The following is a 24575-nucleotide window of genomic DNA, read 5'->3' as shown; positions in this document are numbered from 1 at the left end:
TAATCATTATTATTATTTTATTTTATTATTGTTTTTATTTTATCATCATTATTATTATTATTTTATTATCGTTTATATTTTATTATTGTCATCATAATCATTATTATTATTTTATTTTATTATTGTTTTTATTTTATTATCATCATTATTGTCATTATTATTTAATTTTTTATTTTATTATTTTTATTTTATTATTATCATTATTTTATTATTTTACCTTTTATTTTATTATCATCGTCATCGTCATTATTATTGTTTATATTTTATCATCATCATTATTAGTGTTTATATTTTATCGTCATCATTATTATTGTTTATATTTTATCGTCATCATAATCATTATTATCATTATTTTATTTTTTATTTTATTATTTTACCATTGATTTTATTATTTTACCATTGATTTTATTATTATCATTATTTTATTATTTTACCATTGATTTTATTTTATTATCATAATCATCATCATTTTTATTATTTTATTATCGTTTATATTTTATTATTGTCATCATAATCATTATTTTTATTTTATTATTGTTTTTATTATCATCATCACCATTATTATTAGTAGTAGTAGTAGTTTATTATTATTATTTTTTAAAGAGACAATATATGAGATATTCATTTTAAATTCCATGAACTTGTCTTTTCTGTTTCCAATGAGCAGAATGAGCCTCACATGAGTCTCAGTTCCAACGTGGAAATCCAGTAGATTTAAACATAATGTTAACATGTCTGGTCTGAATACTCTGTACCTAAACCCAACACCTGCAGAACAATCATGAGTCAGTGCTAGTGCGGCCTCTGCAGCTCAGGGAGGTTCACACTTTCACATGAGGCTTATGCATAAACTGAGAATAAGAAAACCCTGCACGTCTCTATCTGCAGGTTAAGACTCTGAAACCAACGATAACCTCCTGAGACCGGAGCTCGTGCAGGATTTTATTTGCAAAAAGTATTAAGAGCCTGGACTGGAGTGTAAAAAACAAAATGAGAAACAACTGTGCCTCTTGGAACAATGTGTCTCATTTGAAGTGCTGCAAACAGGCGCAGGAAGACATGTGCCTTTAAATAAAAATTAAATTAAATTTAAAATGTTAAAAATATATATAATAATAATAATAAATTAAATAAAATAATAAAAATTAATAAATACAAATTAAATTAAAGATGTAAAATAATAATAATACATAAAATAATAATACAAAATAAAAAAAATAAAAATAAAATAAAAATAAATACAATTAAAAATGTAAAAAAAAATAAATTAAATAAAAAAGTAATAAAAAATAAATTAAATAAAAAATGTTAAAAATTAAATAAAAAAGTAATAAATAAGTAAAAATAAAAGTAATAAATAAATAAATATTCTAAACTCTTAGAAATATTCAAAATTGAACATGTTCTTGTTGCTGTTCTTCTTCTAAAAATTTGCACTGTGACCTAAACAACCCAAAATGTGTCTCAGGAGCTTAATGTGATTGTTTTACTTGTGATAAAGGCAGACACTGTTCCTTTAAACATTAAGTCCACCCACAAACATACAAGTCAGTTTTTTCTTTCTCGTTTCTCAACTTCAAGAGGTCGACTCCTGGGAACAACACCTTCTTTGTCATTGTTCAAACAGCCTGCCCCTCCCTGTCGATCATTCACCACACCGTGCCACACTAATGTGGGATCACACACAACCATATCTGTTCTATCTTGTTCCAAAGTACAAAAGATCACACGAAAACCGTCGCTTTTACACACCAAATATTTATAAAAGCAAATCTGTAACACTGAATCCAAGACACAAGCTTTAGTGCATCAAGTTACAGCTCAAATACACAAAAAATCCAACTAAACTCTATAATATATTCATTTATTTGCAAAAAAAACCTTCTTTTATTAGTCGTTTGTGTAAACTCGTAAAAGTAGTTTGATAATAGGCTGTGTTCACGAGGACAGGTGAGAGTTTTTGGGCAGAATTTGCTGTTTAAACACAAAAGTTGCATTATTTTTCACCAAAAATGCAGAAAATTGTTGCTTGAAAAGACTTTAAACCATGAAATTGATATTGCAGATTTGTGGATGCATAAATAATAAGATGTTTTAACGTTTTTGGATTTGAAAAACAGCAAAAATCCCATAAACTCGCACAGATTTTCCCCTTTCAGCACCATCTGAAACTACGACATCATCAGATTTTACACCGTGAACGCAGCCTGTTTGAATCTGGGCAGCGGCAGAGTGGTTAACGCCCCCTCCCGCTCCGAGGTTCACGTCTTTGTGCCAACTTTAACATCGCTACTGGAGGAATGTTGCAATGCTGCCGGGTGACACGGCCGCGGCGGCAACGCCCTGGGAAGAATGTGTGTACAGATAAACAGGGCTAATCTGGGGCGCAGCAAGTTTCAACAATACGAGCGAAGAAATGTGGATGAAACAACATATTACGGCGGCGTTAAGCTAATCCCCAGCGAATTAACCCCAACAGCGCGAGCTAGCACGCAAAACACAATCTGATCGGGGATGTTTGATAAATAGGAGTGTAGTTTTCAACAGATTTGACCAGTTTTAAGCGAGAAAATAGTTTAAATTTAAGGTGAAACGCGGTTTAAAATGACAAAAGTTGATTTAGTTGCTAACGTTTTGACCTGCTTTATGGAGAACTTGTCCGCGTGAATGAAAACTGGCACGAAGACTGTTGTGTCTGCGGCTCGTGTAAACAAACTAAACAAATCTGAAATCACTAGAGCGTCAGAAAGTATTCGTACTATGCGATCACTCGGGTATGAGTGTAGACAGCAGACAGAACACGTGAACGGTGTGAAAAAAAAGAGTAAAATGTGAGCGTTTCTGTGTTTTTAAGTGTGTGATATTGTAATTCTTGCATTTATCGCTTTTTCTACATAAAATCCCACAGCTTTTTAGTGAAATTAACACTTTAAAAGCTCTTCTAGGGGCTAGTTTTGCGATTTTTACCTCAGCGACAAACACTAGAATCTTTGCTTCAGGTTACCAAATTGCTAATCTATGTTTGTTCTATCTGTTCCTACTCAAATAAACAATAAAAAAGCGAGTTTAAGTGTCCAAAAAAAGCGCTATTATAAATCCTGTGCATAAAGACACGCCCTGTGCAACAACTACTTGACAAAAAAGTGCGAGACTGAAAAAACGCTCCAAATTATGAGGATATCGCACAAAAAAACACATATGTACTTTATATACAGAGACAATACGAGTAAACTGTATCTTTAAAGTGAAGATACACATTAAAATGTCCATTCATTCCCCAAACGCACCTCACGCATTCACTTCTTTCTTTTAGATTCAATATGATTTAATACATTTTTGCCGTTTTAGTTCGTATCAAATGTCTCTCGTCCATAGATCAGATCAAAATTGGCACTTTTTCAGCTTTTTCTATCAAATTTTTAAAGCAAACTAAAGAAATATCCTTAAAAAACTGAACGTAAGAACCCACATTATGGATTCCACCTTAAAAATCATGTTAAAATGTCAATATTTCTGCAATTTTCAACGTTATTTTCGCATTAAACAGCCCTAATCCACACACAGACCAATCACTGCGTCTGTTCTCAGTAGAAAATCCATTTTTTAAACATCATCCAGCCGCACAAACATGAAAAAAACTCTCATTTTCCCCATAGTTCATCTCTCCGCTCGTGTGTTCTACATTCAAATTGTCCGCAGCGTCTCGTTTTTTTCGTCGTCTTCATCTCTTGGAGCAAACGTCCGCCAGTGTTTTGAACTTCGGCCCGAGCGTGTCCAGGAACTCCAGATTCTCTTCGCCGAAGTTGCTGCAGCAGCCGACCGACCCCGCCGCCGAGCCCACGCCCTCGAAGCCGTACGAGCGGATGATGTCGTCGGCGTAGCGGCCCTCGTCCTCCGCGCCCATGTAGTACAGCTTCTGCGAGACGGGACGGAAAAGGAGAAACTTTTGAGACGATGGAGATTACACAACATCGACCGAGAAGTATTTCTAAATATTGAGAAACGCTCTGCAGAAAGTGAGCTCATGTTCCACTGGAGAGTTCAATATCAGTGTTTTTCAAGGTCCTATATTACACAAAACTGACTCTTTTGACCTTTAAACCCGTCAAAAACACGCCCCGTTCCACCTTGTGATGTCACGAAGTGCTAGTTTTCAAGTTAACAGCTACTTTTGACCTTTTGTTCGGTAAAAATGGGCAATTCCAGGAGCTGAAATGATCCAAATGATTCTAGAAATGAAGGTGTGTGGAGTTTAAAAACACAGCGGAGCACTTCCTGTATCACCACTTGATGACATCACAAGGTGGAACGGAGTGTTTGCCAATTGAAAATACGCAATTAGAGTTGTTTTTGGAGTGATTCGAGCATGTTTGAGTCATGTTTGAGAGGGTAAAGGATTAGGAAATAACTCGAACATGATTAAAATCTCTGGCTCAGTCCTGGTTTAGTCCTGTTCCACCTTGTGATGTCATGAAGTGGTAGTTTTCACATTATCGGCTCCTTTTTACCTTTTGTTCAGTGTTGAATGGAAACTGTAGAGCTGAAATGATCCAAATGATTCTAGAAACGAAGGCGTGCGGAGTTTAAAAACACAGCGAAGCACTTCCTACTTCCTGTATCACCACATGATGACATCACAAGGTGGAACGGAGTGTTTCCGGTTTGAGAAGAAGCCTAAATCTGCAGGGTTTGCGTGTTAAATGTGTGAATCAAACAAAAAAAAAACACAACTCCAGTTCTGTTTTTGATGAGGAAACAACATTTTAACACGGATCCTTTAAACTGCAGAGAATTAAAGGGCCTGTACCACATTTTTTTTGTATTTTTTTGTATTTCTTTTGTATTTATATGTGATAATCAGAAAGTACACATCGTTGTTAGGCCACACCGGTCCATAAAAGTTGTAAAAAGTGATTATAAACTTCAAAATCAAACTGTAAAACTCAAGTACAGCATTACGTTTTAAAACCCACAGCTACTTTCCTGTATTTTCTGACTTTTCTTCTCATGAAAACACAACTTTAACGTTATAAAACAAAGCCGTTGTGATAAATAAAACCCTCCTCGTGCTAAAGTTTTACCTGGTCTAAGTAGCGTCCGTTGGTCTGCCAGGTGTGGAGCAGGGATGCGTCCTGCGTGTGGAACCTGCCGTCGTACCCGTTGCCGAGGAGCTGCCCGTCCCCGTACTGCATCCCGAACTGCTCGTCGTAGTTGGTGAAGTACTGCGTGTCCGTGGCCATGTTGCCCTTGTACATGCCGTTCTCCTGCATGGAGCTGGTGCTCTTGTTGCCCATCCAGCCTGTGTTTAACAACGTGTCATTGACCCCCGACCCTTTGACCCCGGAGTCGACCATGATGGGACCAGTGAGGAGGCTCGAGTCCTGCGGAGGGAAACGAAATGCAAAAATGAGTTTCTGTGGCGGAAATAAATGTGAACGTTGTGTTACGGACTAGAAAAAGGTTGTTGGTTGTTGATTATCGTGGGGGTTTTGTTCTAAAAGTCGTCAGTTTGATTTTTTACGTTATTCTCTATGTTTTTTGTCTGTAAAACCCCTCACCACACACTTTATACACTTTTCTCACACAGGCGTTAACATTTTCTCACATTTCTCTCTTGTTTAAACTCTTATTTTGCGTTGTCTAATGTCTAAAAGAAAGAGATTTTGTGTTATCTTTGTGTAGAAAAACTGGACAAAACGTTGTAGGAGACTGAAAAAAAGCACAAAAAAACTACACATGTACTTTATATACAGAGACAATACGAGTAAACTGTAGTATCTTTAAAGTGAAGATACACATTAAAATGTTCATTCATTCCCCAAACGCACCTCACGCATTCACTTCTTTCTTTTAGATTCAATATGATTTAATACATTTTTGCCGTTTTAGTTTGTATCAAATGTCTCTCGTCCATAGATCAGATCAAAATTGGCACTTTTTCAGCTTTTTCTATCAAATTTTTAAAGCAAACTAAAGAAATATCCTTAAAAAACTGAACGTAAGAACCCACATTATGGATTCCACCTTAAAAATCAAGTTAAAATGTCAATATTTCTGCAATTTTCAACGTTATTTTCGCATTAAACAGCCCTAATCCACACACAGACCAATCACTGCGTCTGTTCTCATCAGAAAATCCATTTTTAACTTCACTCCTACAAGTCCCTCATTTATCTCGGGGGTCACGTTCTAAAAATAACCCGCAATAAGCAAAATCCGCCAAGTATCAGCTTTATTCTCTCTGTTTTTGTCTGTAAAACCCCTCACCACACACTTTATACACTTTTCTCACACAGGCGTTAACATTTTCTCACATTTCTCTCTCGTTTAAACTCTCTCAAAGTTCAAACCTTCGTAGGCGTCTTTGTCGGTGCAGAACGTTTCATCGACATTGTGGGTTTTGTCGGGGAGAAAACGAATTGCAAACGTACAGCACTTCAGAGTCACACTGCGATCCAACGTTTATGTAAATTTGGTCTACTGTCCCTTAGCCAATCAGGACGCAGAACACACACACACAAAAACAAAAAACACACAACATTGCACCAAAAAATCCACAAAACAGCGAGAAGAAGCGAAAGGTGGACCACGTTATAGCGAGGGACAATGGTATTTTGGGATTTTTCTGCTTTAAACGTACGATTCTGTCGAGTGCGCATTGAAAACTCGATGCACTTCTGAACATGTTTGCAGAGAACATTCTAATAACTAAATAACTTCAGCGTTTACCATTTGATAAACACGCCAAACTCAAAGGATAAAGCCTCACCACTTCCTCTCCCGGAGCTTCAGTGTTGGACTTGAGCAGGACTCCGCCGCTGTCCTTCAGGTCGTCCATCTGCACCTTCTGACGGGACGTGACGCACAAGAAGATCAGGAGCAAGACTGAGGAGAAAGACACAGACTTTAGTCACAAGTTTGTCAAATAAACATCTCAGGTATTTAATTTCATAATGACACAATAGATTAACCGTATTCCGTCTTCCCTCGGCTCGGTTTTTCCGTAAATGCAACTAAACGGCGCTTTCTTTGGAGTAGCACTTTCAAGAATTTGGGAAATGTTTTGGTGCTAAAATACGAGGGTCATTCAATAAATAAGGTGAATTTTTCGGTATAAGGACTTTTAATACAGTTAGAAGCTTACTTTTTTGTTTTACTTGTTTTTCACATGGATTTTGTTTCTTTTGCAGATTAAAAAACAAACGTTGAGAGTTTGGGCGATTAACAAAGAAGCTCCAGGATCGAACAGCGGTCAGTTGTCACGTTTTTGGTTTCTGAAGGTGCAAACACGTTGAAATTCATCGGAGAATGTCAACTGTGTGTGGTGCCACATGTTTCAGCCAAAAAAATGTCTACAAGTTTGTTTTTGTTTTTTTTTTATCTGCAAAAGAAATTAAATCCATGTGAAAAACACCAAGCAGAGAGAGAGAGAGAGAGAAAGATGCACAGAGAGAGGGAGAGAGATAGAGGGAGAGAGAAATAGAAGCAGAGAGAGAGACAGACAGCAAGCGAAAGAGAGAGAGGGAGAGAGAAATGGAAGCAGAGAGGGAGACAGAGAGAGAGACAGACAGAGAGAAAGATGTACAGAGAGAGGGAGAGAGAGGGAAATAGCAGCAGAGAGGGAGAGAGAGAGAAAGAGAAGTAGAGAGAGAGACAGAAAGATGCACAGAGAGAGGGAGAGAGAGGGAAATAGAAGCAGAGAGGGAGAGAGCAAAGCAGAGAGAGGGAGAAGCAGAAAGAGAGAGACAGAGAGAACTGATGTACTGAGAGGGGGGGGGGGGGCAGAGAGAGAAAGAGAAGCAGAAAGACAGAGACAGAGAGAGGGAGAGACAGAGACGTCATTTTCACACATGGATCGTCCACCACAGAGTCCAGACCTTAACCCCAGTGAGAATCTTTGGGATGAGCTGGAGAAGCTTTGACCAGCGTCAGACTCGACCATCATCAATGCAACAGGTGGAAAATTAATGCAAAACTGGATGGAAATAAATCTGTGACGTTGCAGAAGCGAAATCGAAACGATGCCACGAAGCTAAAGGCGGAACAACCAAATATTAGACTGTGTGACCTTTTTTTTTTTGGCCAGGCAGTGTATAAAGTCGGTTGGTTTGTGTGAAATGTTCAATATTTATGTGCAACAACAAGTCAACGCTGCACGAATTCTCTGGGAAGCTTCAAAACGAAAATAAACAACCCAAATGACGATGGAATAAGGTGAAAATAATCGGAAAAAAACAGGACAAATCTAATGCAGCTCAAGTTTAGAGCGATTCCGGTGCTGCCACTTTAACCAGACTGTTTTTTTTTTTTTTTGCATTTGATTTTACGTCAAATAGTCTAAGAAATAAAACAAATCCATCTGAAGTTTAAACTCACAGAGGAGGAGGAGCAGGAGCAGCGGCAGCAGCAGGGCCAGCCACCCGAAGGGCCCCAGCGTGATGGACGACTTGATGGCCGGACACACGCCGTTCACGCACTTGCAGATCCTCACGTTCACCTTCTGTTCTTTACCGGTGCCTTGGAGGTCGGTCACGAGAACGTCCACCTCATGGACCCCCAAGTGCAGCGCCTTCACCTGCTGGAGGACGGCGGCAGTGTCTGAGGAGAGAAAAGACAGAGACGGAAAACGCTTAGAAAATAAAATACTGTAAATTTGGGACTATAAGCCGCGACGTTTTCCCCCAACAGTGCGGCTTATTTATAGAATTTTACTGGATAATGTCCACCGGGGGGCGCTCTCTGGCTGTAAACGTAAAAGTGAGACAGACGTGGGGAAAGATTCTGCTCTGAAGAATTTACTAGTTTTGATTTTGAACGGTCATTTTGCGCATCACGGAAAACACACGAAGAAATGGATATGATAAAGAAGGAAATAGAGCCACTGCACGTAAGTTTGACTATTAAAGAAGGAAATAAAGCCACTGCACGTGAGTTTGACCGACAAAGAAGGAAATGGAGCCACTGCACGTAAGTTTGACTATTAAAGAAGGAAATAGAGCCACTGCACGTAAGCTCGGCATCAATGAATCGAACTTGGTCAATGTAAAAAGACGACAAAATCTCTCAGAGGAAATAAAAGCAGATGCCGTGTTGGTGCAGCTTTATTTTCTAAACCTGCAGGTGTGTTCATCCCGTGTTGATGTCGTGTCGATGCCAATTTTCAGGCACAGATTAAAAAAAGCGTGTCCGTGTATCGTCTTTCTGTGTAAATATCTCACGTTACAATATGAAAACCTGCGGCTTATATTCAGGAGCGGCTTATATATGTACAATATTGATTTTCTTTTCAAATTTAGCTGGTATTTATTATTTATTTTCAAGTGCGCTCTACAGTCCGGAATTTATGGTACGTAAGAGAAAAAAAACGGACCTTTTTGTGTTAAATGGCTCTGATTAAAAGTCTGTGTTGTTTACGTTCCAGAAAATCAACGCAGAAACACATTTTAACTGTTTTTAATGAGACAAAACACAAATTCAACACTGGGATGAACCGATTTAAAACATGTATGATTCATGTTTTGTCATATCGCCCAGCCCTAAACAGATATTCTATTTATTTTTAAAGAGGAAGTTCAAGTTACGGTTGATTTCAGATAACTGCATGACTAGTATGTGAAATAGTACAATTACAAGGAAAATAAGACTTGTTTTTTTCAGTTTTTGCACTTTTGCACCTTAGTTTTGCTACTAATTACACGGGCTGCAGAGTCTTTTTATGATTCGACCAATTATAGAATTAATTTCAGTTGTGACGATGCCGTTTAGTGGCACATATTTGTTCACGTAGCAGTTTTGGTGCGAGATTTTACCGGCGTCACACCCTTTTTTCGTCAATTATCAGATGCACAGGGTTGATTTCCATGATTTCCTTCACTCGACTACAGCCGTAACAACTACAAACGGATAGTAAATACATATAAAAACCACAGAATCGTGTCCCGTTCCCGCTCCTCACCGTTGAGTTTGGTCACGCTCCACTGGCCGTTGTCGTTATTGGGCAGGCTGAACGCAAACGGCTCAGCGAAGGGGCTCCTGTCCTCGTCCTGCGCCACCAGCAGCACGGACCCCAGCGTCCCCTCTTTCTCGCACAGCACCAGCTCGCCCGTGGGCAGCTTTGGGATGTTGTCGTTCTCGTCCTCCACCTGGATGACCACTGTGCCCGTGCCCGACTTAGAGCCTGGAATAATGCAGAGAAGAAGAAGTTGAGAAGTTATGGTTTTTAAAGCAGCGTCTTATGCAAAATGGACTTTTCAGACTTTATTTTTAACATGTTATCGCCGTTTTCTTCTCACTGACGCTGAAGTTGTATTTGGAGCGATTCATACAAGTTTGAACGATCTTTAGTCGCTCAAAAACCTGTGTATGGTCTCGATATTACACATTATTATTCTTATATTTCGTTATTTTTACACTGACAACCACACGAGGGCACTCTAGGTTTGTACCAGTAATAACAGCCACGCAGACGAGGAAACAGCGCTTCATCTTCCTCTGGAGTTGGTGGATTTGTTCAGAAGTGACACCGAGGACGAAGAATTCAGTGGATTTATTGATTTGTAGTGAGATCCTGAGTAAACTCGTTGTTTTTTCTGCTTTATTTATCTGATTAACTGTTAATATCTTACGTTAACAAACCAGACACGTGTTCAGTTCTGTCTGTGCTTCATGGAGCTGAATAAATATAAATGTGTTACGTTAGCGTGATGTACTGATATTCAGCCTGTTGTTCCACATTTTATTATTATTATTGTAACTTGATTTAAAGATAAAATGTCTGTTCTTGGTCTTGGATTTTGTAAAATAAATTTCCCCCAAAAATTTGACTTATATATGTTTTTTCTTCATTATTATGAATTTTTTGGCTGGTGGGACTTATACTCCAGAGAGACTTATATATGATTTTTTTTTTATTATTATTATTATTATTATGCAGAGCGGCTTATATATGTTTTTTTTTTAAATTATTATTATTATTATTATGCATTTTTTTGGCTGATGCGACTTATACTCCAGAGCGACTTTTATGTTTTTTTTTTATTTTTAATATATTATGCATTTTTTTGGCTGGTGCGACTTACGGTACACTTTGTATTGTTCTAATTTTTCCCACAAATTTATCGTCAGCAGCTCTTGAGGTCAAAATACGTCTGCTCCGTGTCGTCTGCACCGAAATACAAAGCATTTTATTGTCCCGGTATCAGAAAGTACGCGTTACCATGCGCACACAAATAGATTATTGTGAAGAAAGTAACGCAAATCCTACTATTGCAACACACCAAACACCCACGTAGCGTCACGCGTTTTACATTTGGCGTCACTTATCGTCAACAACAGCGACGGGAACGCGGCCAAATCTGAACACATGAACCGGCACAAAAGTTCACACCTGGACTGATGTGAAAAGATGAGGTCATCGGTGACACACAACACAGGGTGAGGCCATAGACAGACACACAACACACACACACACACAGACAGACACACACTAACAGGGTGGAGCGCTGCTGTAACAATAACCCACGGCTCAACCTCCACCTTAAGTCGCCGTCACACTCCGTCCCACTCCGTCACAAAAGTATTCACGTTAAATCCCCGTAGTACTTTAAAAACACACCGAGTTAATAGAGATTTCTGTTGAAAGAGACAAGTTTGGACAAAATGCTCGTTAATTCGATCGGGAGCACGCCCTGCCAGTCAGAGCTGCCGCCAGCGCCGAGGTAAATGTATAATATAAGCCTACGGTGGAACTTCAGGAAACGGCGCCTAATTACAGCGTTAAACGTGTCGTACCTGATTTGATTACATATATTTATACAATTACACGTATGAATATCGGAGCAGAGGAACTATTACCCGGGATGAGTTTACGAGCACTTTTTCTCACGTGCTTAAGTAGAATTTTTAGGTATTTGTACTTTACTTAACCGCATTTTACAGTAGATACTTTTTACTTTTGCTTTTCTATGTTTGAGAGCAGTACTTGTACTTTCTATGTTTTTGAACAGGACTGAAAAGTAAAAAGTGTTTTTCATTATTGTCTGAGGGTTTATTTTTAACACATTTTTTGTAGCTTGAGTAAAATATATTAAATACAAATATACAAGTAAAACACAAAATATACAAATAAATAAATAAATATAAATAGTAAATATACAAATAAAAAGCAAAATAAATAAAATAAAAATATACAAATAAAAAGCAAAATAAATAAAATAAAAATATACAAATAAAATGTCTTTATCAGAATCACTACATTTGAAGCTCTGCATGAAATACTTTTACTTTTTACTATTTAAGTAGATTTTTTATGTGATATTTTTACTTTTACTTAAGTTTTGTTTGTTTTTTTGCTCTGGTGTACTTTTACTTAAGCAACAAAACTGAGTACTTCATCCACCACTGATGCTAACCGTGCACTTCCTGACTCTCAGACAGTTCTTGTAGTCACCAAAACTTTATCCCCAAAGTTAAAGTTTCAAGTCTTTTTTTCCCATGATTAATAGTTTGAAGAACCACCTTTTAATTTTAAACAACAATTTTTGATGAAAATATAAACTCTTTAAACGCTTGTCTTTTACTTTGTGATTAAAATTTATGAGAATTTTGACTCGTTTCAGAATTAAACCCACAACCTCAAAGCTAAAACCAGGAAATATCAACCACTCTGCCACATAACCAACCTCAGACTGTAAAAAGAGTGTGTTTACTGTAATAAGAGAGTGTTAACTTTACTTTTTACACTTTCACGGCATCAAAACTGCGACTGAACAAAGACGAAACCCCCAAAACTAAACCAGGACAAGACCCAGGACTAAACACGGACTAGAACTGGACCAAACCGCGTCCGAATCAGAACCAAAACGAGCGTAAACTGGACCCAAACAGTGACATTTTCTCTGTATAATATCAAACCGTGCCGCTCGTGTTGCGTGTTTGCTCTTACTTCCGTCCACGGCTCTCACGGTGACGTTGTACAGCCCGTTCTGGACATAACTGGACTCTCGGTCGATGGTGTTGGCGACTTTCAGCTCCCCCGAGGCCCGGTCCACGTTTATCCACGAGCCCGGGTCTGTAATTTTGTAATACCTGAGAAAAAGACGACAAAAATCCACATTACAAGTCTGCCCTCTGTAGGTGGAAGCGCACATGGCAGCTTAGACTAAAGATTAAAGATTTATGCTTAAAACTGTGGAATACTACAGCAAAAGCAATAATATTTCCATAGAGATGAGCAAAACCCTTCAAACTAAATAAATATCAGGTTTGTGGAGATGCAAATGCAGAAAATACACAACAAAATAATAAAACGCTTCATATTTGCATGGATTTTTCTGTGAAGTTTATGATTTGAGGTCATTTTATAACTGTTATCAAGCAAACAAACTGTATTTTTTGCTTTTTTTCGCACCTTTTTCCCACAAACTGCCACTAAACTGATATAAAATGATGATAAACGATTCACCGCAGGTACAATTCCATAAAACTAACATGAAAAACCTGCCAGATACGCTTTGAAAAAACGTTTTCCAAGTGGTGAAATTTGATCTGTGTAACAAAAGAGATATTTACATGATGCCCGCGCTGCTCTTTGTCTCCGGGTCCAGAGCGGTGTAGGTTCCTATGACGGTGCCGTTGGCGGTGTTTTCTTTCACTGACAGGTATTTGATGGGAGGGATAAACTCGGGGCCCTCGTCCACGTTTGTGACCGTGATGTCCACTACGGCGGACTTCCACTGGGCCGTCGTCCCCTTCAGCTCCGCCTTGTTCTGAGCCATGACCTCGATCTTTACCTGCGGAGTTTTCTCAAAGTCCAAAGGCTGAGAAAGAAACAAATGAATGAATAAGTAAAATAAATGAATGAATGAATAAGTAAAATAAATGAATGAATGAATAAATAAATGAATGAATAAAAAATAAAAAGAAAGAAAGAAAGCAATAAATAAATAAATACATAAATAATACAATAAATAATTAGGCTGAGAAAGAAACAAATGAATAAATAAAATAAATAAATTAATGAATGAATAAAAAATGCTAAAGAAATAAATAAATAAATTAATTAATCAATTAATTAATTAATACATAAAAAATAAAATAGATAAATAAAATGAATGAATAAATAAATAAATGAATTAATTAATTAATAAAAAATAAAAATAAAGTAAGAAAGAAAGAAAGCAAGAAATAAATAAATGAATAAATACATAAATAATACAATAAATAAGTAAATAATAAAATAAATAAGTAAATAATAAATAAAATGAATGAATGAATGAATGAATAAAGCAAGAAAGAAATAAAAAAGCAATAAATAAATAAATGAATGAATAAATAAATAAAATGAATTAATTAATAAATAAGTAAACCATAAATGAATGAATGAATAAATAAATAAATAAATAAATAAATAAATAAATAAATAAATAAATAAATAAATAAATAAATAAATAAATAAATAAATAAATAAATAAATAAATAAATAAAATTGATGTCTGCACGTGTTTATCCGTTGGCTTCAGGGACTAATGGAATAAATAATAAAATGTGTCTTGCCCCAGTGCACAAAAGCAGCTCCTAGGGTCAAAATAAGACCACTGTGTGCTCTCTGTTTGTAATTATAAAGCATTTTTATCATTCACGAAACAGGAAGTAAGGATGTGTGCAGCTAGCTAGTTGTAGTTAGCATTAGCATCAGAGCAAAACGCCTCTTTGGCCGCTGAAAGTTGTGAAAAGTGCCTTTAAAGTAATAACGGTTAATAATTAAGATCCAGGAATGTGTTAGGAAAGTGGGAAATACGTTTGAACCTGTTTAAAATGAGACTAGTTCTGTTAAAATCGAGTGACTAGTACCTTCACGACATACAGAAGTCCTTCATTCGTTTTGGGGTCAACGTCAACTCTGAAATTTCCATTTTCGTTTCCTTTGGTGATCACAAACTTTGAAAACCAGTTATCGGTGTTGACCAGGTCTTTGTCTTCGACGGGAATGCGGAGGATGAGTTTTTCCGCCGTGTTTTCCTGGACTGTTGCCGTGAACTAAACGAGAACAAAAATCATGACGATAAAGATTCATTTTAAGCAGGAAAAAGCTGACATTTGGTGATACTTCTGCTAATACTTACAGAGGTTTGTTTGAAGGTCGGAGGGTTGTCGTTGATGTCGGACAGCGTTATCGTTGCAGTACCAGTCGTGGCCATACCGTTGGCAGCTCCTTTCATGTCTCTGATAACAACTGTCACCAAGTGCTTGTCTTGAGTCTAAATCAGACCAAAAAAAAAGGTTATTTAAACATTTTGGACAAGTTAAATCATCTTTTGTTTGGTGTCGTCACAGAGAACAAGTTGCATGAAGTTTTTTCCCTTAGACCCGAGCGGCAGAAGTTGGCGAAGGACCCATTAGCATTAGTTTAGTATTAGCATTTAGTATCAGTTTGGTAAATGTTAAGACTTTTACAATCCCGTGCTCTGATTTTCACCCGAACAGGCTCAAATTTGGTCAAAATGATCTCAAAGGCTGTGACATCAAAACTTATCAATTAGCTTCCCTACAAAAAAATGTATCCCTACAAAAATTTGGTGCAAATTTTAGTTTTGACACCCCAATAAAATGTCAATAACATGCTGCAGCGAGACTCACACATTGACACATGAGACTTTTACAATCCCATGCTCTGATTTTCACCCAAACAGGTTCAAATTTGGTCAAAATGATCTCAAAGGCTGTGACATCAAAACTTATCAATTAGCTTCCCTACAAAAAAATGTATCCCTACAAAAATTTGGCGCAAATTTCAGCTTTGACATCCCGATGAAACGTCAATAACACCCCTGCCGTGATCATGCTGCAGCGAGACTCACGCCTTGTCGGGTTTTGACACATGAGACTTTTACAAACTCTCCCTCAGGCGTTTGTCGGAATGAGCTCAACTTTGGCGAACGTGATCTAAAGGAGCGGTGCATCAAAATATACGCACATTTTTTGGAAACGATTTACAGTCTTGGCGTAAAATGTTTAATTTGTTTGAGGAAAACAAGGAGCAATAACGTCTCACAACTGGCACTGGGCGTGATGTAAAGTAGTAGTAGGAAGTTTAGAGCTGCGTTCTGAGGAAGAAATTTGAATATTTTGTGTTAAATGCAGTGGTGGATGAAGTAAAAGTACAAATACAGTGTGAAAAAGTTGCCCGAGTAAAAGTATTACATGAAAATTTAAGTATTTGTTAAGAGTAAAAGTGAACACGGCAGCTTAGACTAACAGTTCACAATTATATTTAAAGATTTATGTTTAAAACTGTGGAATATTACAGCAAAAGCAGAAATATTTCCATGGAGATAAGCAAAACCCTTCAAAATAAATAAATATCAGGTTTGTTGAGATGCAAATGCAGGAAATACGCAGGTTTTTCAGTGCAATAAACACAACCAAAATAATAAAACGCTTGATATTTGCATGGATTTTTCTGTGAAGTTTACGATTTGACGTCACACGGAGGTAATTTTGTAACAGTTACCGAGCAAACGAACTGTATTTTTTGCTTTTCTTCACAACTTTTTCCCCACAAACTGCAACTTAACTGATGTAAAATGATGATAAATCTTCCTCGCAGGTACTATTCCATAAAACTAACATGAAAAACCTGTCAGATACGCTTTAAAAAAACGTTTGTAAAGAGTTTGTCACAATATAATTTCATATTATTTTAAGTTATTCTCTATATTATGAAACTAATGGCAAATAAGTTAAGCACAAACACGTATTTCCTGTACGCTCTGTTCTACATGTGATGCAAAATTGTTATGTTTTTCCAAATGCGTTGCCTTTATATAACGGTAAATAAATGTGTTTGACTCGCCTCTCGGTCCAGAGCGCTGGACACGGTGGAGATGACCCCCGTCTCGGCGTTGATGCTGAACAGGTTGGTGCCGGACAGCAGGCTGTAGCGGATCGCCACGTGGTCCGTCCCAGGCTGATCTCTGTCTGTGGCGTTGACTTTACCACACACAGTGCCTGCAGGAAGAAAACAAACACTTAACAACTATATTTTCACGTAGATCCTGCAAAAAACCAAACGCTAACACTGTATTTTCGTCAAGGAGCAGTTGAAGTAAAAGTAAAAGTGCGTGTCATAGTACGGTATTTAAATGGCTAAACGACTTGTAAAAACGCTGCTTTGTCCTTTTTAAAATGGAATAACAAGCAACTGGTCCATTATTATCTCATTCTCCTTTGTTTTTTGAGCTTTTGACAATAAAACATGTTGATATTTCCATTATTGTTACGTCACTGTTAACCAGGTTCACTTATAAAACATCGTAAAAAAACGGCGAACTGTTCTCAGACGCTAAAACACATTATTAAAGAAAGAAAAATGTGCAGAACTCACCTATGTTGCTTTGCTCGGGGACGGAGAAAACCATCGATCCAGAAAACTCCGGAGCGCAGTCGTTCAAGTCGAGAACCCGGATTTGGATGGTCATGGTTCGATCTGTGGGCCTTCTCGTGTTGACGTCGTAAACGTTGGCTTCTAACTGAAAAATAAAGTGAAAAATAGTTACGTTTGAGCTTGTTTTGAAGATTTGTTCAGTTTTTTTGGGATTACGACGATAAAATCAACGATCAAAATATTAAGGAGACGTTATATAGTTGTTTCAGTATTTATAACTTAGGGCCAAACTCAGGGCTAAACGATAATATTGAAACTCATTTACAACCAAGAGCAGATTTAAACCACAAAAACTACTCTAAAATCTACAATATTGTTACAAAACCATGAGCTGCAATAAATAAATGCGTTAGTCGTTAGTTTGAGTCTGTAATGAGTCAGAGAAGTGATTCATTTAACCTTTTACAGCTTAAATCTTATCATACAGCCAAAAAATAACCAGAAATGACTCAGTAGTGCAAAGAAAATGACGCACAGATTAAATATTAACCCCAAAAACATACAGGCGTACATCAGCAGCACTAATATTATAAAGTCTTTAAATAAAAAATAATAAAACAGCTGGGTCCAATCATATTTAATACAGATGAGAGGGACGTAAACTTCAGCAAAAAAAATCAGCATTTTAACAGTAAAATGCAGATTTTTGTTGTAATATCACAGGCTTTTGGGTCCACTTACTAAAAAAATAAATATATATTAGGTTTAATATTTGTGAATTGACTTTTTAGATATTTCAAGAAAAAGTACAATGTAATGAACTGGCTTTTACCTCCATCTGGGAGTCTGAAAAACACCAATATTTATTTTTTTATTTATTTGTTTATGTTTATTTATTTATTTGTTTATTTATTTATGTATTTATTTGTTTATTTATTAATTTATTTATGTATTTATTTATTTATTTATAGCACAGATCCACCTAAAGCACATCTCACAAACTGTGGTTATAAAAGCTCAAAAAGGAGTGAGGAAGACACAAATAAAATGCTTTGTTTATGCTTGTTGTAGTAGTCGTAGTAGTAGTCGTAGTAGTAGTAGTGGTAGTAGTTTCATTATTGTACACATTAACAAACAATAGAGCAGTAGTGGTGAAAATACTGGTGCATTTTTTACACCAAAGTGTCAAATTTGTGCGTACTTTCACTTCACAGTAATACTTCTGCACGAGAATACTTTGACTACTAGAAGAAGTATACAAGTAAAAGTAAAATCTGTCGACTTTTGGCTTTTCCTACGGCTCAGACCTGGACGACTGAGGGAAAAAAACAAAACCTGTTTATTTGTACTTACTTCAAACAGTGGATTTGTCTCTCGGTCCAGGGCCCTGGTCACCTTTAACATTCCTTTCTCGTCAAAACTGAACACTCCCACAGGAGGCCGATCGTACCCGGGGCCGGTCAGGGTGTAGTACACTTTATACTCCTGTTCTGTGGTAGACTGGATCTAAAAAAACCCAAAAAATAAAATAAAATATGACAGCGTTTCAGTGATGATCCTGTTCTGACGACGCCGCGTTTTCAATTTCAAACACGTGGATTTAAAGAGCTCGCAGTACCAGTTACGACAGGTACATCAACAGAGCAGTAACTCAAACAGTACTACAGTAAATACCACGTGCTGGAGAAATATGCGTTTAACTGTTTTTGGGAACTTCAGAGTAAAAGTCAAGGGACAATTAGGAACTATCAAAGATCAGCCTGGAGATTTTTCATGAAGGATTCGACAGTTACATCCTGAAAATATAAAGTTTAGAGCCGCGTTCAGAGGAAGAAATTAGAATATTTTGTGTTAAATGCAGCGGTGGATGAAGTAAAAGTACAAATACAGTGTGAAAAAGTTGCTCAAGTAAAAGTATTACATGAAAATTTAAGTATTTGTTTAAAATGTATGTTAAGAGTAAAAAGTAAAAGTATTTCACACAAGTGTTTCTCATTTGTTAAAAAGTAAAAGTAGTGATTTTGATTTAAAGTTCAACATTAACAATACAAATCCATTTTTTTAAATTTTTCTTATGTGTTTTGTGTTTTTATTTTTGTTTTGCTCAAATCTGAAGCTTGAACTTTTAAACTTTAGTCAGAACATGGTAAAAGTAACTCCTCAAATCAGATGAAAAGTACTTTTTACTTTTACTTGAGTACATTTGAGAGCAGTATCTGTACTTTCTACTCCACTACATTTTTGAACAGGACTGAAAAGTAAAAGTAAAAAGTATCCACTGTAAAATGTACTTAAGTAAAGTACAGATACACAGGTAAAAAGTTACTCAAGTAAAATTAAAAAGTATCACATGAACAGGTCTACTTAAGTAAAAGTATTGAAGTACCTGTTTAAAAATGTACTTTAAGAGTAAAATTAAATATTTTGGTAACACAACAGTAACAATATAAATCAGTTTGGGGTTTTTTTCTTCTGAATTTTGTGTTTTGCTCAAAGCCGAAGCACAAACTCGAAAACTTTAGTCAGAACATGGTAAAAATAACTCCTCAAATCAGATGAAAAGTACTTTTACTTTTCAGTCCTGTTCAGAAATGTAGTGGAGTAAAAAGTACAGATACAGCTCTCAAATGTACTCAAGTAAAAGTAAAAAGTATCCACTGTAAAATGTACTTAAGTAAAGCACAGATACCTAAACATTTGACTTAAGTACAGCACTTTTTTACTTTTTTTACTGCACACTTCATAAACTAATGAAATGATGCAACGTGAAACTAATCGCAAACATAAACTCTGAAATAATACAAAAAAATACCTGCGTGTATTAAAGAAAGTCAAATACACGTACTCTTTCAAGCACTTTTGGAAACGGTCCAATGTCGTTCTCCTTTATGTCCAGAGGGGGCAGGCCCCAGTGTCGTTTGGTCCGCCTCAGAGTTTCCTGTCGGCCCAGAAACAGGTCAGTGTGGAAATGGCATCTGCGTTAACAAAGTGTAAGACGCTCGCACCGTGCACGTCAAAACTCAGTTACATTTGTTTATTTTAGTCACATTTGGCACCGATACAAACTGAAAAAACATGGAAACTGAAGGTGAAGTGTGATGTCGTTTATTACTGTGTTATTTACATTATTTACTAAAAAAGATGAAGTGAAATGTGCAAGAAGAGAGAAGATACGAGGACTAAACCAGGACTAAACCAGGACTGAACCAGGACTAAACCAGGACTGAACCAGGGCTAAACCAGGACTGAACCAGGACTAAACCAGGGCTAAACCAGGACTAAACCAGGACTGAACCAGGACTGAACCAGGACTGAACCAGGACTAAACCAGGACTGAACCAGGACTAAACCAGGACTAAACCAGGACTGAACCAGGGCTAAACCAGGACTGAACCAGGACTGAACCAGGGCTAAACCAGGACTGAACCAGGACTAAACCAGGACTGAACCAGGACTGAACCAGGACTAAACCAGGACTAAACCAGGGCTAAACCAGGACTAAACCAGGACTGAACCAGGACTAAACCAGGACTAAACCAGGACTGAACCAGGGCTAAACCAGGGCTAAACCAGGGCTAAACCAGGGCTAAACCAGGGCTAAACCAGGACTGAACCAGGACTGAACCAGGACTAAACCAGGACTAAACCAGGACTAAACCAGGGCTAAACCAGGACTGAACCAGGACTGAACCAGGACTGAACCAGGACTGAACCAGTTTCAAATCAGGAAGTGTAAACGCAGCCTAAATCTATACAATTTTTTGTTACATTCTACCAGAACTAGAGCCAAACCAAATCAAACAAGTCTACATTAGGACTAAACCAGGACTAAAACAGGACTAAAACAGGACTAAAACAGGACTAAAACAGGACTAAACCAGGATGAGGACTAAGCAGGGATCAAACCAGGACAAATGTCAATGCAGCTTAAATCTTTACAATTTCCTTATATTTTACTAGAACTAGAGCTGAACCAAACCAAGTCTACATCAAGACTGAATCAGGATCAAACCAGGACAAGTGTAAACGTGTAAATCTACACACGTTTTCTAACATTCTACAAGAACAAGAGCCAAACTAAACCAAGATCGGGGCTAAACCAGGACTAAACCAGTACAAGAGCAAACCCAGCCTAAATATATTCAAAATCCTCTTACATTGTGATGAAGTTCCTGATGCAGATGAACTTTCATGACGGACTCGGATCCATCTCTGTCCTGAGCCAACACAAAAAATGTCCTCCCGGTGAGACTCACAAACACAGAGGAAAGAGTCACTACAGCTCCATTATCCTCAACTCTGAAATCAGGATCACTGCAACTGAGCTGGACAGATTTGATGTCGCAGTCTGCAACTTTAACTGGAAAAGAAACAGATGACAGAACCAGATTTAGGCGCGTACTGCAGTTAGTGAGCGTCTTTTTTTTTGGTTTATAATTGCTGTTTATTTGGTTTATAAGAGCTGTTTACCTGTTGTTACTGTAGATCCTTTAGGTATTTCATGGGGAACGTTTAACTCTAAAGTTGGAGGGATGTAACAGGCTTGAACTCGGGATAAAACCTTGAAAAGTAAAAGAAAAGCTGCTCGTAAAAGTGTTCGGTTACGCGCGGCCGGACAGAGCGATACGGGGCTGTACTCACCACAAACAGGCAGATGTGTAAGAAAACTCCCTTCGCCATTTTAAAAAACTAACTTGGTGGAGTTTGTTCCGGTTCCAAAGAGCGTCCTCCGTGTCCAAACAGTCGCTGTGGCTGGTCACGGAGCAGTGGCGCAGGCGTAAAGTCGAACTTTTACGCACGGAAAACGCAGGTAGCGCCACTCGTCCTTCGCGCTTTAGTTCGAGCTGAGTGCGGCCAAGACAAGTGTATCTGTCAGCACAAGCACAGAATCGGTACGCACCTGCCCCTGCCCCACCCAGAGATAGAGAGAACCTCCTTTTGGAAAGCACTCTGCCCTCCTGTGTCACTGCTCCAGGGCGAGGACGAGGGAGAGGTACGTCCCGGACTCGACTGAACCGACCACTCCAGCCTCAAGGCGCAGTGCTCTCAGTCACCAGCAGGAGGAAACATTCTCCAGGGCTGATTTTCTCTGCAAATACCAAAGAGATATTCAAAAAAAAGACAGAGATACTGCACTTTGGGGCGTTAGGAAAGTGATTTTGTGCAAAGTAAATGTGAAAACAGGTGCGTTGTGAAGGATGTGGAGCTTGGACAGGCCTGAAAAATTATAAAATACACAAAAACTCTTAATAATTTATAAATATAGACTATTACATGTGTATTTGTTGCATAATTTAAACCTCTAGGCCTGTTTATTTCCCTGTAAGTTTCCCCTGAATGTCTCTAACATGTATTTATTTAATTACGAGAGTTTAACGGCTCGTGAATAATTTTAAAAACATCTCATCTCTCCACAGATCTGTTGCTTGTTTCTGTGGATCTGCATGAATTTAATGCCATACTGCGGAATCTCCAGGGCAAAGTGATCAAATATCCACGGAAACAAGCGAGTGCAGCTTTAGTTTTGTGATGTATGAATCAGTTTAAACCATTTGATCGAGTCTCGTTTGTCAAATTGTTCTTTTTATAATGTGGTAAATGATGGAAAAAACAGATATTTGACAAGAAAAGTGAGTTTATTTGTACAGCACAAAGTCATTTAAAGTGTTTTACAGAATAAGAACGACGTTAAAATCACAGAACAACAAATCAAAACATAAATAATCATCTTCAAATCGACATTAAAGGAGAAAAGTGCAGAATAAACCCCTAAACATACTTAACATTTACACTAATATTCTTTACTTTATATAATACTTCAGTTTGTTTTACACCTTTTCACACGAGGCCTTGCCATTTCTGTCTGTTTTTACTTTAGGATCATGACCTGCTCGTTTTTTTGAGAATATTTCTGGTATGAAATGGTCTCGACGTGTGTGTGTGTGTGTGTGTGTGTGTTCAGTGTGTGTTCTGTGTGTGTGTGTTCAGTATCTCTTCCATCTCTTCTTCGTTGTTGTGCACATTTGTTTATGACAGACACAGAGTTTATCTCCTCTGCTCCACTATCACCACAGGAATGTGTCACACCAAACCAGACCAGACCAGACCAGACCAGACCAGGCCAAACACCTCCACTCCGCGCTCTGTGGAACAAACTCCAGAAGAAAACTGGAGGAAACAAACATTTTTATGAGGACAATGGTTTAAAATACATAAGGCAGGTTCTGATAGATTTATAATTATGACTTGGTTTGATAGAAGAAGAAGAAGAAGAACAAGAAGAAGAAGAACTAGAAGAAGAAGAACAAGAAGAAGAAGAAGAACTAGAAGAAGAAGAAGAAGAACTAGAAGAAGAACTAGAAGAAGAACTAGAAGAAGAAGAACTAGAAGAAGAAGAACTAGAAGAAGAAGAACTAGAAGAAGAATAAGTAGAACTAGAAGAAGAAGAAGAAGAACTAGAAGAAGAAGAACTAGAAGAAGAAGAACTAGAAGAAGAAGAACTAGAAGAAGAAGAAGAACTAGAAGAAGAAGAACTAGAAGAAGAAGAACTAGAAGAAGAAGAACTAGAAGAAGAAGAAGAACTAGAAGAAGAAGAAGAACTAGAAGAAGAAGAAGAACTAGAAGAAGAAGAAGAACTAGAAGAAGAAGAAGAACTAGAAGAAGAAGAAGAACTAGAAGAAGAAGAACTAGAAGAAGAAGAACTAGAAGAAGAAGAACTAGAAGAAGAAGAAGAACTAGAAGAAGAAGAAGAAGAACTAGAAGAAGAAGAAGAAGAACTAGAAGAAGAAGAACTAGAAGAAGAATAAGAACTAGAAGAAGAATAAGAACTAGAAGAAAAAGAAGAAGAAGATATTAAAATCAACCAACACAATCACACGTCCATGTTTTGCGATTGGCTACAGAAAACTTTGGTCCAAACACAAGGAGCTTTCGGGTCAGTGCTTGTTCTCGAGTCTGCAGCCAGTGTCCCAAGAGACTGAAGAGGACGAGACGAGGACGAGACAAACGCAGAGACAAACGCAGAGACAAACGCAGAGACAAACGCAGAGACAAACACAGAGACAAACACAGATGTTCGTGTCTCTTCTTGTTGTCAAAAGACACAGTGGCTCCGAGAGAAGAAAACACAAAAATACAAACTAGTGATGAGTTTCTAAAATGTAATTAACGTGTAAAATGATCATAACGACTG

General features: G+C 37.5%; 1 protein-coding gene across 1 annotated transcript; it reads right to left on the bottom strand.

Annotated features, from left to right (window-relative positions):
* Positions 1-1738: 1738 nt before the first annotated feature.
* On the bottom strand, positions 1739-22420 carry dsc2l (desmocollin 2 like). Its single transcript, XM_033982399.2, has 16 exons — positions 22025-22420; positions 21854-21944; positions 21541-21743; positions 20229-20321; positions 18737-18889; positions 17384-17528; positions 16853-17007; positions 15123-15257; positions 14851-15036; positions 13570-13817; positions 12944-13086; positions 9956-10177; positions 8377-8598; positions 6770-6885; positions 5082-5381; positions 1739-3916 (listed from the first exon to the last, which is right to left on the bottom strand). Exons 1-16 carry the CDS (start codon positions 22061-22063, stop codon positions 3722-3724), a joined length of 2646 nt encoding a protein of 881 aa, XP_033838290.1. The 5' UTR covers positions 22064-22420; the 3' UTR covers positions 1739-3721.
* Positions 22421-24575: the final 2155 nt, after the last annotated feature.

This window comes from Periophthalmus magnuspinnatus, chromosome 17 (genome assembly GCF_009829125.3).
Source record: "Periophthalmus magnuspinnatus isolate fPerMag1 chromosome 17, fPerMag1.2.pri, whole genome shotgun sequence".
Taxonomy (NCBI): domain Eukaryota; kingdom Metazoa; phylum Chordata; class Actinopteri; order Gobiiformes; family Gobiidae; genus Periophthalmus; species Periophthalmus magnuspinnatus.
This window is presented reverse-complemented; position numbering and strand designations above follow the sequence as displayed.